The 15514-nt window shown below is 36.4% G+C and overlaps 2 protein-coding genes across 3 annotated transcripts in view; both read right to left on the reverse strand.

The window, feature by feature from the left end:
• Positions 1 to 2755: 2755 nt before the first annotated feature.
• On the reverse strand, positions 2756 to 10149 carry LOC127802321 (uncharacterized protein At5g41620-like). The gene is made up of 3 exons (XM_052338056.1): positions 9051 to 10149; positions 6895 to 7020; positions 2756 to 4626 (listed from the first exon to the last, which is right to left on the reverse strand). Exons 1-3 carry the CDS (start codon positions 9441 to 9443, stop codon positions 3064 to 3066), a joined length of 2082 nt encoding a protein of 693 aa, XP_052194016.1. The 5' UTR covers positions 9444 to 10149; the 3' UTR covers positions 2756 to 3063.
• A 1497-nt stretch (positions 10150 to 11646) lies between these two features.
• The window catches only part of LOC127802338 (phosphatidylinositol 4-phosphate 5-kinase 9-like), a 62663-nt gene continuing 58795 nt past the window's right edge, over positions 11647 to 15514 (reverse strand). The window contains exons 6-9 of one of the 2 annotated variants that reach the window (XM_052338085.1): positions 14371 to 14558; positions 13850 to 13941; positions 12834 to 12921; positions 11648 to 12301 (exon numbers count right to left, since the gene is read on the reverse strand). In XM_052338085.1, coding sequence (XP_052194045.1) covers positions 14472 to 14558 — 87 coding nt within the window. In that variant the 3' untranslated portion in view covers positions 11648 to 12301; positions 12834 to 12921; positions 13850 to 13941; positions 14371 to 14471. Of the gene's footprint in view, positions 12302 to 12833; positions 12922 to 13849; positions 13942 to 14370; positions 14559 to 15514 lie in introns of both variants that reach the window. The other variant, XM_052338086.1, reaches the window with a different exon arrangement.

Genomic DNA, 15514 nt, shown 5'->3' on the forward strand with positions numbered 1-15514 from the left:
CATATCGTGAGGCTTATAAAGATGGGTGTATAACTAAGATGGGACTCATTAATTCGTTGATAGAGGATGATGTATCTAAGACGCATTCGATGGATATTTACTTTAAATCCATGGTCATGATGAAAGAGATCAATAAGGAGTTATTGATTCACTTTCTATTAAGTGAAGATATCCGGATAATCGAAGAAAACTCATGTGATCGTAATCAAGCAACACATTGTCATACTTGAGATTACATAAGATACATTGACGAGAGGATCGAATTACACGGTAACCATGCTCGTGAAAAGTTATTTACGGATTATGAATCCTTTTGAATAATTGAGTAAGCATGACACCTTGCTAGAGGCCAATCTTGTCTTATGTATTCGTACCGACACATTGCCAACATATTTGGAAGTCTAATGAGTCATACGCAATAGGTATGGTCCATGACTTAAACTAGGAGAACGAACGTAAGGTTAAGTGGGACACTTCGGCAAGAAGTTGTGCCATTGTAGGTTTTCACGAAAAAAAAGAACAAATAAACATAATGACTTCGATATGACGAGGGTCGTCATAAAGGAAAAAATTTCTTAAAGTGGAAATTGATTAAATTAGGAAGGAGTTTCTAATTTAATAATTTTCTATTTGTTGGAGTGACAAATAGGAAATAAAATATATTTGAGCTTAAATTAATATTTGGACTAAATAAAGTATTTTGGCCAAATATTAAATTAAATATTATATTTAAGTTAAATTGGATTTGGGCTGAATATTATATTTAAACCTATAATAGAATTTGAGCCATTTAATTATATTTCTAGTTGAACTAGAATAAACCCACTTGAGATCCTAGTTGGATTAGGATAAAAGGGCTGGCCCATATCCATTAGGGTTTAAAAAACCCTAGAGCTTCTCCTATAAATATCCCTTTATGGGTTGTCTAAAATTAATTAATGGTTGTGTAGTTTTTCAAGAGTTGAAAAACGAATGCCATTCGCTCTTCCCCATTTCTTTTTGCATCAATACGAAACAAGGGTGTTCTTTTCTATCCGTACTCAAGCCACGAAAAATGAGAGGGAGTTAGCACTCCTATTCCGCTCTCCTTGCTAACGGACGCGTGCCGAGTATCATGAGTTAGAGATCAAACGCTTGGACAGCTCAAATCTGCGAACGACTCGAAAATCTAAAGGTTAGATTTATTTTATTTGTATATGAATGATTGAATTTCGACGTTGATCCAATCATCGGGATCGGGGTAAGGTTTAAAATTTTTGAACTACGTTGTTTGTCCCGTAGCGATTTTGCTTTACTTTTATTACAATCGATATACTACTTAAGAGAATTCATTACTCGACTGAAAATATGATGTACTCGATTACTCATTTCTTTCAATCAATTAAGAATATCAGCACAAAGGCTTGTTATTTCAGTTCTATTTCTTACTTGATTACTAAGTATATTCATTTAACTAATATCTCAATTATAACTCAGATCACTTGATTAAAGTATTTTTCAATGCATTTCTTGAGGAGTACAACAAATATATACTTGATTGAACATGAGATACTTGATCAGTCCAACACTTTACAAATAGTATTCGATTTATCCATTAAGGTAATCGAGTATGACAACTTGTCACTCAAGTCAACATTTCCTTAATTAATAGTAAGTTCAAAAACTAATCTACTTGTTTACTAAAATTGAAAACTCGAGTGATGGTTTAAAAGTTGGTTAAAACTGATTTTCCTAATCACATTTACTCGATTAAGAGAAAGTTTTTCTTGAGTAAGTTAACACGTTACTTGATTCACACAAGACTTAACTTAATTATTAATTTAATATTAAATTCATTAAAATTTTACCTAAAATTTTACGTAAAATTTTATTATCATCAATATTATCATCAAAACATAACTCAACAACTGACAAGTGGTAACTAGTGGTAACTCAAACGTAAGATTTCACATGATGGTGTGACTCATGGCACCAAAAAATTGGTAGGCATAACCAAAAAAGTTACCTAAACCAACAAAAAAGACAACCCCCGATTCCAGAGATAGCTCTTATACAGTTGAATTAGATTTGAGAGTTGAAAGTATCCAGCAATGGGGAAAAAAAAATTGAAAACCTTGTCAAGCAATATGTTAATTATAACAACTGGGGCTCTTTGGTTGGCTTACGTTTTGAGTTCTAGTTTTCAAAATATTTTAGAAATCAAAACAGAAATGCTGCTAAATAATTTTATGAATATGAAACAACAAGAAGGTAATCCCAAAGTTTTTATTTGGCTTTATCTTTTTTCCTATTTCCCCTCACCATCGATCTGTATGGACTAAGCATGATTTTAAGTGCTGTAGGAGGCCAAATAAACCATATCATTATGAGACAACCTTAACGGATTTGTATTTACAAAACTCTAATACTACAGAAACTAAAATTTTACATAATTTTTTTCTAAACTTTATAAGATTTTTTTAGTACTTATGTACTAAAAAACCCATAAAAATGATTTATAGTTACACGAACACTCCTGGGGAATGATAATTTAAGGTTACAAAAACCACATGATCACGACAAGACCACAGCTACTATAGCATCCAAAAACAAGTTTCAAAGGAGCAAACTTTGATAAAGCCTGATGGAGGAACCAATAATACATCTTTGGAAAACCTTGCAAATTGCTAAGAGAAATGGATCAGAAGCATTGTAAAAAATTCACGGTTGCAATGACAAAATAGCTAATTATAGGGAAACAGCTGAGACACAAACAAAGAAAACAGCTGCCAAAGCAGCAAGGACAATACATTGGCAAAAATCCATGATGGAGCTCATAACTAGTGTATTAAACCAGTGGAACGATACTTGAATTCTAGATGATCTCAGTAAATCTAGATTTGTCTGACAATATGTTCTCATGTACAGGCAAAACTCCGAAATTACAAACAGAACATAGTTATGACACCTATTTAGAAGTTCCAGAAGTGCAATGTCCAAACTGGGCAGCAAGGGTATCGGAAGAAACCAGAAGTTCTTTGTCAGAAGGATTGTTGCAGCAAAGAGGACAGCAGTTCGATCAGCCTAGGAAGAACCTCTGGATGCCTTCGTGTGAGAACGCTGGCCCTCCAACCTCGCTTCAAGTAGCTTTGCCTTCAAGGTGTTCTCTTTCAAGCCTTGGGGCCATCTAGAAGAAGCTTGATCTGAAGAAGCTTCAATGTCGGGGTTTGTCAATCTTGACATCCATGGTTGTACCGGACTTGCATGACCTGGAAGTGCCAAATGACTATCGGAGCCTTCTGTGAAGTTATTCTCTGAATGAAGTTTAGCCCCTTCCAATGACAAGGAATGGTTTCTAATTAAGTTATTCAGCATATGATTAGGGTTCAGTCTAGGGTTCCCAACACGTTTGTTCTTTTTTTCACGGGTACCTCCTTTTGCGGCCTCTCCTTTTGCGGCCTCGTGTTTTTCAAGCTTCTGGGCATCCTTTGCCTCAACTTGATCCTCTGCTCCAATTTCCACCTGTTCATCAATCACAAGCTTGGCCCTGTTTCCATTAGATGACGCAGCCCCGGCCATCTGTTGTTCAAATTGCATTTGCAAGCCGGGTTGGCCCTTGACAATTTCTCGTGATCGGACCTTTTTCTTTGTAGGTTTTGCTTTGACTTTTTCTTTAAGATGACTTTCTGAGGCATCATCCTCGTGTTGTTTGGAGCTGCCATTGCTTTGCTTTCCGCTTGAAGCCCTCTTTATTTCAAAACAATTTGAATCACCACTAGTAGAACCCTCCTCATCCTCAGCATTATGGGGAGCACTTACAGCCTCATTCAAGTGAAAGGACTCCAAGGATTGCCTGTGCAAGTTACTTTCCATTGGCTTTTTGGAGGATAAGTCATTTCTCTTAATAGAACTGCCAGAATGTTTAGCGCGAAGAAAGGTTTCAATTTCAAGGCTTAACTTGTCTACAATTGTATCCTTTTCTGCAGGATCGAATTGATCAGCAAGCTTCATTTGCATACGTTCATCTAACCATGCTTCAGAAAGATGGAGAATTAATCGATCAGGGCTCTCCATTTGAGCACGATCCTTTTCAGGTTTGTGTTTCAAGGACCGCACCTCTTGTTCATAATCTCGTATTCCCTTGGCAAATTCATCACACAAATCCTCCAGCAAAATTCGTGCTCTTTTCTCTCTTTCAAGTTCCTTCAAAGCATTATAGAATGATGTTTTCATGTCACAGAGCTCTTTGGCCAGCTTCCTGTGAAGGCTTTCTGAATGTTTTCTTAATTTCCTCTCATCTTCTAGCTCATCCCTCACTGACTGAACTGCAGCTTTTATCCGATCTTGCTCCTTGTTCTTTCTAGCAATTTTATCCTCCGCAACTTGCTTCATGAAGTCATCGATTTCCTGCCGGTTTACTTGCTTCTCTCGCTGTAGCTCTTTGATTCGTGCCCGGCTATGATCCAGTTCCCGTTTTAATGCATTCACCAATGACATATTGGATGCATGCTGTTCTTCAAGACTCCATATGCGATTTAGTACTTTAAGTAACTCTGTGGATGTTTTAAGATTGAAACTTGAGTCCCCAACCCGACCCTTAAAGTCCAAAGAACTACTTGGGGTGACTGCAGGATTATAAGGTGCCACCTGTGAGAAACAAAAAGTTCATTCTAGTATAAAAACAATGGCATCGCTCTGGAAGTCAACCGGTTGAGAATAAGTATTACATCTGGGAAATGACTAGAAATAGGAAAAGTGAATCAGGCATACATAATAGTGCATGGAAATCGGATTTCAGTGCTCAGACCTGATAGGCAGGTCATTTTGGTACCGACAAATTAGACTAAAAAATAGTTTTTTTACATGAAAAAAAAAATGTGCAATTGTAGACTTGTAGTGATGCAGCCTGCTGATTGTTGGCACACACACTAAGGGCCTGTTAATTAGTTCTAGAAAATGATTTCTACCTCCGACAAAGAACAAATTTCATAAAACCAGAAAGCATGTTCAGAAGACATATTTTCATTATGTTTCTATTATTTATTATTACTTGGTACTTACCAGGAGAGTGTTTGGCTTAGCTTATTTTTTGGTCAAAGGAGCTTATAGGCTCCCTATAAGCTTTTAAAAACTTTTTACCTGTTTGGGTAACATGACAGGTAAGCTCTTCCAATAGCTTTTTACAAAAGTTGGTCCCCCCAACTTTTTTTTGAAGAGCTTATGAGCTATTTCTAACAAGCTCTTGTTGAATTTAGACTTCAGATTTATTATCATTAATTTATAGTTATAAAAATTAATCAAACTATTATTTTAAAATGCAAATATAATAAACACTAAAACACAAAAATAAAAATTCACAAATGGTTAAGAGTTGACCTAGCAAAACTCAAATATTTATGATAACATTAATTTTTGTTGCTAAATTTGCGGTAGCATATTAGCATTGTTATCAATGTTATCACACCCAAAATATGGTATCGCAATGATGATGCCAACATGATATTTATTGAAGTGAAATAACCAACAGACATATACCTTCATACTTCAGACATTTAAAAACAAATTATGAGAGATCACCTATCTGAAATAGTGGGTAACCTTCCTCAGACCTAATAATCAAAAACAAGCACTAACAAGGCTATGGCATCATGTTTCTTATACAGATTTAATCACATGTTTTTCAACTTCTAGAAATTTGTCATTGGCAAGCAAAAGAAATTTTAATTATGTAATAAAGATAAATACAAACAATTAAAATATTACAATGATGTCTTTTATTTTTAGACAATGTTTTTTTGGTCCAATTAGTTGGATGGAATTGGCAGGGAGAATGGACTCATAAGGGTAGAATGGACCTCTTGCCCATTCTCCCCACCAATTTTGCCCAATCCATGAGATCAAATAGTAGCGCCCTTTTTTTTTTTTTTTTCCCTTTGCTAATCAAAAAGGGATAGGCAAGGGTGACCACAAATACAACCTTCCAAGACGTGACCTTGGCAGCACCATACTTTGTCTAGCCTATGGGAGACCCAAATGAGTCATAGTTGTACACTTGACCCTAACAGAGGAAACATAAGGCCATGAAGATCCCTTACATGTCTGATGGGGGTGAGGAGAAGTAAGGCCACCCTCAACCCATGCAAAGGCAGCAAACCTCACGTTTCAATTTATGATCCCTAGAAAACCAGTGGTACCTTGAGTTCCCCACCTCACTAGGCTACCTGTGGTATAATAATATCTTTTGAGATAGATATTTTATTGAATAATTTTAAAGCCTATTGTTTTTACTATCAGAGCCATGTTTCTGTGCTGTTATTTCTATTATCCATCGTCCCTACTCCATTCTTGAAAATGTCTTTCTTTTTTTTTTTTTAATATTTCTACCTATTTATCAAGATCAAATAAAGAAAATTTCAGTTTATATGATTTATGCCTTAATAACATAAGTGATCCAAAGAGGAAGAGAAAAAGTAAATGACACGTGTCATGATCTGGTAATCATGAACCAAATATAAAATCTTTATGCTACTTACTACATCTGGATATTTCTCTGAGGAGAATTTATGGAGAGCACTACCTTTGATGATTACTTAGAAAGGACTTAAATCCTTTTATTTGTTTTTTGTTTTTCATTTATTTTTCCCAATAGCAGTGGCACTTTATGCAAGGTTTGGAACTGATTTTAATTTATATCTTGATAAAATGCTAAATCTCCAAGTGAACGCCTTATTGGTTGCAAGAATAAAGCCCTAGAATACACAAGAATATATCTTCCTTGCATGTGAACCTTTATCTTATTCAAGCCAAAAGCTAACAAATAATAATGTAATATTTATATTACCTTAAAAGACATATCAGAGGGGAAAAAATGTCATCATGTATAGCGACATGTGGGCATGAGAAAATGTGAATTACCTCCATTGAGCTACTATAACTTGCAGGAGAAACAGGTTGTAGGGCATGACCAGCTCTGTCAAGTAATCGATGGTGTTGAATTAGTGATGCCACAACATGTCTTTTCAAACTACTAGCACTTGCTGGCTGGAAACAAGCAAATGCATAATAAGGATTGGTGCTAACCAAAAAGAAAGGCAGGATTAAGACCTTTTGAATTCAGAGCACCAAATTAAAGAAAAAATTTGCTAGCTTAAATCATAAATCAGATATTTTCTCCCAGGTATTGAGGACTACCTCTTGTACTACAAATTTTAACCAATCCATGAGTAACATTTCTCCTTGAGTTAAGCTCACCAGTATGAAATTGCATTTCCATTGTGCTTCTTTTTCTATTGAGTTCTATAAACACCAGTGAATTCTCATAAATCAAGTTTTGAAAGTAAAAGAAGTTTTTTCATTTGTCTTCCAATCTAATGCCACTATTAATCCAGAGAACCAAAGCTGATGAAATCCTGTTACCCATTGCTATCATCATTCATAACGAATATAATCATATCCATACTGTTTAGGGAAAAGTGCAGAAATGAATACGATGACAGTTTCTCAACAAACAGCTAAACAAAACATGGCAAACAAACAGCTAAACAAAACATGGCCTAACCAACATAATAAATACAAGACATGTTCTCGTCTTCAGTACCATAATAAGGTGCCCTTATAGAAGAATTACATTTAGATACTCCGTATAACGCAGATAATTAAAGCAACAAATTAACAGAATATTGCACTTATATTCAATCATCAATTCATCTAAAGGCTTACTAAGTGTAAAGGGAGGCCAAGCCTGTTCCATAGCAGATTCCGTGGAATACTGGAGGGAAGTTTCCTGGGAATGGAGACTGAAGCAAGTAGGATGTAGATTTCATTTTTCCTTCCATAATTTTTTGCAGATGTCCAAGTCATTCTCTGTTTCTTAAATTCTTTATAGACAATTCAGAAACTTTTAATATGCATGTAGTTAAGTAGAAAGCCATAGTAGCATTCTCTTGTTATTGTACACCGTTTTGCTCATAATTGCTACTTTGCAATTATACAAGTTATCAAAACAAGGGTTATAGTTGACCTAGTGGTAAGAGATTATAGTAGCCTCCTCTACGACTAGGGTTCAAACCTCCATGGGAGTGAGCCCCAACACAAATATTTGTGTTTATTTTGCATGTGGTTTGTGAGCTATGTGAGCGTACAGTGAGTTGCACAATTTACACTCAAAATGTAAAGGTCATTGGTTCTCATTAATAGGAGGAAAAGAAAAGATTGGAATGACTGTAAGATTTGAATCATTTATATCCTCACACTCCCATTTGGACAATCTTCCCAATAAGAGTAGGCCGTTTGCAACCAAGTGTTGTATGTATTTGTAGGTTGTGCAAGTCATACAAATAAATGTGCTGTTTGCCATCTTTCATTGATGTGTTTCAGAGAGCCAAACATAACAACCTACAGTGGACCAACGAGGCAAACAGCACAAATCAGCCCAAGGATACCCCGACATCCAACATGGTGATCACAAATATGAATAAGAAGCCAGAGGCAATAATAAATATGAAGGGATAACAACGTAAGAAAGTGGGGCAAGACAGAGGCAATAATAACTAAGAAGCCAGAGGATGGGAATCAGGCAAAGGATAACAAGGTGTTCCCCCCTTTCTAGATAAGATATGAATTTACAGCCCTAAAAAAATATCAGACTGCATGACTGCAGATCAAATTTGAGGCCTCAAGAAATACTTGGATTTATAGTATCGTGATGAAGACAAGCCATACAATTGCAAATGGCAATAAAAACAATGAAACCAAAAAGGAAAGAAATGGAGCAAGAGAACAACCAAAGGAAAATTCTCACATCAAAGAGAGCGCTTGTTCCACTCAACAGCAGATGAATAGAGAATGAAATCAAAGAAAAAAGGTAAGTGATCTTCCAATTAAGCAGAGGAAGGGAAGATCAAGACTATAACATAAAACAGAATGAAAAAAATAACATAAACTAGTTGAAGCAAATAACCATAAAGCCCACAGAATTGACAGTTAAGATCCAAAATAAATAAATAAGGAGTATAAATTCTGAATAAGAGAAAGAGTAAAGTTGGTCTGGTCCAGCTTCAGGGTTCATGCACCTCTTCATGGGGACTATCAGGAGGCTCATCATCCAGTTGGACGGGAAGCTGAAAATCCTTGTCCCTGTGGTGGTGGTGGTGGGGGCGGCGATAGGGCAGCCTGGCGGCGCCACTCTTGCTCATCCTAACCGCCTTCAGCTGGGGCAGAAGCTCCCAGAGGTTGGCACCGAGCTTCCTAGCAGAGAGATTGGGGGCGTTGGTGGTGGGAAATGTGAATTCTTGCCTAAGAGAAGCAGAAGCAGCAGGTTGAGGTTGAACAAACCCAAATCTCCATGTGGGTGAAGGAGTGCTAGTTCCCCCTCTTTTCCCCACCAACACTCCGCGTTTCAACTTTATCCCCATGAATTCCTGCTTTTTCCCCTCTCTCTCTCTTACTTTTTCTTCTCTCTCCATTTCTTTCTCTCTCTCTCTCTCTCTCTCTAAATTCCCAATTTCAAATTCTTTGGGCCTGGCTCCTTGTCATTCTCACCCATTTCTTTTGCCTTTTTCTCTCACTGCCCCCCCTCTACTTCTCTCTCTGACTGGAGCTCTTTCTTTCTCACTGAAACCCAAAGATCCACTCTCTATCATCAAACACCTCTCTTCCTCATGGGGCCACTTCCTTTTCATGGGCGTTGATGAACTGAATTCTCACTCTTCTGCAGAGAAATCTCTCTCTCTCTCTCTCTCTCTCTCTCTCTGGTCCTCTCTCTAGCTCTGATTTGTTCTAACCTATCTCATGCAAGCCATGCTTCCTTCCTTGAAAAAGTGAGCTAAAAAAAGAGCATTGAAGATTTGAAGAAAGATTTGGGATTATGGATACTGTACATTTGGGGAAGACTAAAAGTGGGTGCTAAGGTTTATAATCATGAGAGTTGTAGGAGAGCGTGACACGTAATCTATCCATGTCAAACAAAGGGAAGGGCAGGCAGTGCGGTCGGGGAGTGGAATATTGGTCTTTGGGTAGCCGCCGATTGGTGGAGTCCGGGCCTGAAAACTGGTCCAAGAATTTGGCTTGTGTCAGAATTAGAAGAGACAATTGCTTCTCATCTGGGGGCTTGTAACCACTGTGATTGTGCGTGTGGTCCATGCTCCATGGCCTGCTAGCAACTTAGGTTAGGTGACTGACTATATATATATGATATGAGATCTTGATTTTGCTAATAATACTACTAAGCTAAGGTTATAGGTGCGACGTGCTTGAAATCATTTGTGTCTCCCCCTTCCATGATGCACTCAAGAATTCAACAATATATCCGCTGGTCCCAGCTCCCCTGGCGTTGATTTAGTCGCCGCTATTTTTAACTAATAATAACCATTCTCATACTCTTCATTTAAATTTATGTTGTAATACCATTTGAACCCACATTATCCACTTTGCAACATTATAAATCTAACCCTTTTTTATTGTAAGGTTACCACATCAATCAATCTACACCGAAATCATATTTGTTTCTTTAATTTCCCATTTTATTATATGAATACGAATAATTAAATTTTAATCAGACTCTTACTCTTATTATATAGATCAATTTTATTAATATCTCATGTGTAGTTTTATGAAAAATAAATATTATAATAATAAACCCTAGATAAGTTTATGTCATTATACTTGATTTTAAAGCCCTAGGGATATTTTTGTCATTTTATTCTGTTAAAGACTTTTTCTCAAAATAATGTCATTATAATGTAGAAGCAAAATTACATCCCTGTTAGCTATATCAGGAAATAAGCTCTAATAAAATATTTTCTTTTAATAACAACTATAATTTTAAAGCTTATTAAATTATTTTTATTTCAACAAACATTTTATAAAGAAGAGTAAGAGTGCATACAAATTCGACCCCTTCTCAAACTCTAATAAAAATGTAGACCACAGACGGCAGTTGCCATTATACCAAATTGGGTATTAAAAAAATAAATAATAAACAGAAACAACAATAAATGTATATATATATGGGGCTATTGTAAGTAGTCAATTTGCATGAATATGTAGCCTCATTTATTGGTGGCCCGAACTCAATAATCAAAACCCTACTCTCCCCAACGAAGCCCTTCCCCATCAGCCAGCTAGAGTATGCGCGAATGTAAACGTCACTTCCCCCATTGAATTGTCAAAATCATCCGTTAGTACCGCGCAGTGTCCCAACCATCAGATTATTACCCTTCCTTCCAAGGGATTGTTTGGGATGGGGTTTATGCTTCATAGCATCTCTTTGTTCCCATCCAAAAAGCGTCCATGCTTGTGGCCTTCCATGATTTTGCCCAGTCAAACATGCACATGAGGACGAGAAGAGGCCAAACAGCCCCTTGCTGTGGGGCCTGAAGACTGAGCCATTTTCTCACTGCCTGTGAGCCAACGTGCTGGGAGATAGCTTTTATGATGATGATATTGACGCCAGACCGCAAATTTAGGCATTTTGATGCCAAATTTGGCCAAAATAAAGCCTGCATTGCCTACTTGGCCTTTGGTTTCCTGTTGAACTACTAGTCACCAGGAACATTCCAAATTATATCATCTCATGAATAGAGAAAACCATCAAAGAACCCATAATAAACCTCAAAGGTGCAGTTAATGAGTTGGCATCTGTCAACATTAAATGGCAAATTTAATGAAGAAGAAGAAGAAAAAATTGGAGTAAGAGAAATTTTATATATCTGGGGCAACGAGCATCTACGTCATGACCAATATGGTCGTGTCAAGAACTAATTAAATTTCTAGAAAACAATTGAAGATACGCAAATATAAGACTACAGCACTGAAGATCGGATGGTGATACTGACTTGTCATGGAGACTGATATTTCCGCGTGTTCCAACTTCATCACCTCCCCATAAACCTTCAGAGATGAAAGAATTTCTAAGAAAACAAGATGCTTATACTAGCAGTCCCTCATGAGTATACATTTATCCTACTTTAACATTGTTTTTCTTTTTTGCTGAGAATCCTAATTAACATTTATTTAGCAGCAAGTTCACAAATCTACTTCATCTGCTAGAAATACTTCACAAAGGAAGTCCAGAAAACGAGCAGAATACACTTTGGGATTTACTGCTGATATTGACTTCGAATCATATCGTATTGACTTGTACGCATGCTCGAGGTGCTTTTTGACATTGTAAACTTGAAGGATATCTATTATTCCGATGTATAACAAAGCATCATAGCATTCCCCTGTTCCGGCTTCTCTATCAAATGGCAAGCCGTCCTTCCTGTTTCTATGTACTCTAACAGCCCTTGCTGGCATTTTGACTCCAAATTTAGCACCAGGCCTGCAACAGCAATTGACAGAAAATTTCTAAAACAGAGGAAAACAGTTGTGGTTTTTGGCAATGGATATACATGTTCATAAGCATATGGCAAGTATTTTATTTTAGAAAATTAAGAAATAACTAGACATGTTTGAAGGAGTATCCAACAAGTTCAGAAGTGTCAAGTGAGTGTGTGTAAAAACATGACAAGACACTTTCTTAAAATGTCTCTGTTTCTTAAATCATAAGAAAAACTTTGCAAAGCTACAACAGACAAGTGAACATGTTCTATTGCAAATCTATGGATTGTTTTGTTTTGGCAGGGTAAGTTTCTGTAAAGATGGACAAGTTGAGCGTGCTGACTTCTGGGGATACTCTGTTTACTCTTCTTTACCCTAAACCCAAATAGAGCTTAATAATAATACATTTCACTTAAAGAAAAAAAAAAAAAAAAACAAATTGAGATGCCCCAACAAGATGCAGTTTTTTCAGAAAGAAAGAAATGATAAATTATATGGGAAGGAGACTATTTCAATTAGAAAAAGCATTTTACCTCCCAGGAGATTGGTAAATATCAGCAAGAGCCCAGTCAAAGTCCCCACATGCTTGCAATGAGTCATAATGTGCTCCGCTTTTGTTACCTGCAGAACATGAATATCAAATCCTAAGAAACTGTATGCTATATGGACTTCATGAAGCTATTTGAAGCAACGCATGGTAACAAGAATTTTTTTTTGAAAATATTATTCAGTTGTATAGATTAAATGTACATTTATAAATCTGTGGGTGTTTGAACACGGGACTCATTTTGTTTGTTTCAAAACCCCTCAAAAAATAAAATCACATCATTTAGAAGTGATTCTTAGCAAGAAACAGAACAAACAAGAGAAAAGCAACACGTGTTAAGTTCAAAAATCTATGGAAGTTCATGCAAATGAAAAGTGTAAAAATAAAAATTATACCATTTCCATTTGTGCCTAAATACCCTTAATGTAAATCAATACCCAACTAAACCATATAAATAATTGACAGAGAGTAGGGTCACACGGCATTTGTCAAACGCACTTAAGCTTTTTAGAAATGTAGAAGTTTTTGCAACCAAAAAAAGAAAACATGATACTCCAGAACAGAAAGTCCTGAAAAAGTGGTTCTTTTGGGGGTGGGTTCCGCCCGCGGGGGGGGGGGGGGGGGGGGGGGGTGTTGCAGGGGGCTGGAGGACAAGAAAATAAAAGGATTAGGGTCCCAGTGTAAGTGAAAAGCAGAAAAGAAGATGTAGTAGCAGAGCAATAAAATAAAACTAACACTATGAAGAAGGATGATAACAACAGTAAACAAAAGCCATGTCTTACAAAACCAATTGAAACCAACATTAGGTCAAAAAAAGCATACTGATAAAATTCTTTGTGTAAACTAATCATATTAACTTCCTTCTGATCCGATTCCACGAGGCAAGTATACATACAAGGTATTTCTTGTTTGTCATCCAAGTCAACCTTAAGGAACATTGCATGTGTTTGGGCCCATTGATATTTACTAAATGGTGGAGGATGTTTTAATAAGGAGTACCACCTTGATTTCGAGCTTCTAGATGTATTCCAAGCAAAAGACTATAGTCCATGATGCCCTGAGCTTCCAAAAACCCGCAATCATATTTGATTTGCCTATAAAATAAATAGGACCAAAACCATTCAAAAACAGGAATCCATGTCCTGAGGCAAGCAAATATTAAACCTACATCATCCAAAACTATTGCTTAGCTTCAAGGATGACAGGCATGCAATCAAACCAATCCAGCCCATTTCAAGGAAGTTTAAGGAGTGCAAGTCTCATTTTATGAAATAATATGTATCAAGGATACTTTCTATTTCTATCATAACTTCAAGTCTTCAAATAAATCTCTAAAAAGCATAATGCAAATAAAAGAGTTCTGCACCCAAATGACCTTCAAATTGACTGAGCAGGTGGTGCAAACCAGAAACAAATACCAAATAATAATAGCAATACCAAGCTTTTTTTTTTTAATCATTTATTTTTGGGCACTTTTCAATTAAGTGTTAAACTTAAAAAGGTAAATTGAGTGATAAACTTACTCTAAGAGATTATGCCGAGTCTGGGGATTGAGGTAAAAGATAAAGTCAAGATCCAAATCCTTAAATGTGGCTCTCTCATGATCACTATATTTGCTGATGGTTCATCCTTGTGATGATCCTTTAAGATCATAGGACCTATGCATGTGCACATCCAATTGTAATACATTCTCCATGACAACAAAATAAACCTGTGGGAATGTAAAGTGGTTAGTTGAGCAATACGTAAGTAATTCATCCAAAAGAAAAGAAAAAATTACACCGTGCAGGGTTTTGCCCTCTGGAGATTCTGCATCACCCAATATACTAAGAGGAATTAAAAAAAATGCTGGATGTGATGATTAGGAGAAAAATTATTATTATGCCTCCAAGAGACAAGATGGTTTGGAGATAAGGATAAAATATTGACAGAATTTGAATATATGAACTTTGGTACTGTGGGAAGAATCAGGCAAAGAATGGACTGGATATTATTATGGTTAAGACATTTAAAGGATGGGGTAGTGGATGTGAGGAGATTAGGAGATAGGATCATTGCAGCTAAAATTGTTCTAGGAGAAGAAACTATGAATATTATTAGGACATATGGACTGCAAGTTGGGTTAAGAGGAGATAAAGACAAATTTTTGATAAGATGCAGAGGGGTTGGTACAAGAGCTACCTAGAGGGGAGAAGATCATTATAGGAAGTGACTTGACTGGTTATGTGGATAGAGAAGGGAATGGGTATCGAGATGTACATAGAGGATATAGATTTGGAGAAAGAAATAATGCAGGTAAAGTTATCTTGGATGCATATGAGCTCATATTAGCCAACAATAGATTTAAAAAATAGGATGAACACTTAAATCACATATAAAAATGGCTTCTCAACAACCCAAATAGACTACTTTCTAATGAGACAGGAGGATCGCTTATGCTGTAAGGAATGTAAAGTTACACTGGAAGAAAGCTTGACCACTCAACACAGACTTTTGGTCCTTTATGTCCATATCAAAAAATAGAAGAGAAAAAATGACACAAAAATGAAGCCCAAGAATTAGTTGGTGGGATTTCAATGGTGAAAAACAAACCATTTAAGGGAAAATTGCGTGACAGAAGAGATTGGACCATACAAGGATAGGCTAACCAAATGTGGAGTGAAAGTG

The sequence above is a fragment of the Diospyros lotus genome, chromosome 5, assembly GCF_014633365.1.
Source record: "Diospyros lotus cultivar Yz01 chromosome 5, ASM1463336v1, whole genome shotgun sequence".
Taxonomy (NCBI): Eukaryota; Viridiplantae; Streptophyta; class Magnoliopsida; order Ericales; family Ebenaceae; genus Diospyros; species Diospyros lotus.

What these genes read in the sequence shown, in the direction of transcription:
- LOC127802321 (XM_052338056.1), bottom strand. Translation starts at nt 9,443, where the DNA reads ATGGAGAGAGAAGAAAAAGTAAGAGAGAGAGAGGGGAAAAAGCAGGAA. An exon ending in CTGATAGTCCCCATGAAGAG is followed by an intron (nt 7,021 to 9,050) that starts GTGCATGAACCC and finishes GCTTGTTTCCAG; the next exon opens with CCAGCAAGTGCTAGTAGTTT. An exon ending in GTTATAGTAGCTCAATGGAG is followed by an intron (nt 4,627 to 6,894) that starts GTAATTCACATT and finishes TGTTTCTCACAG; the next exon opens with GTGGCACCTTATAATCCTGC.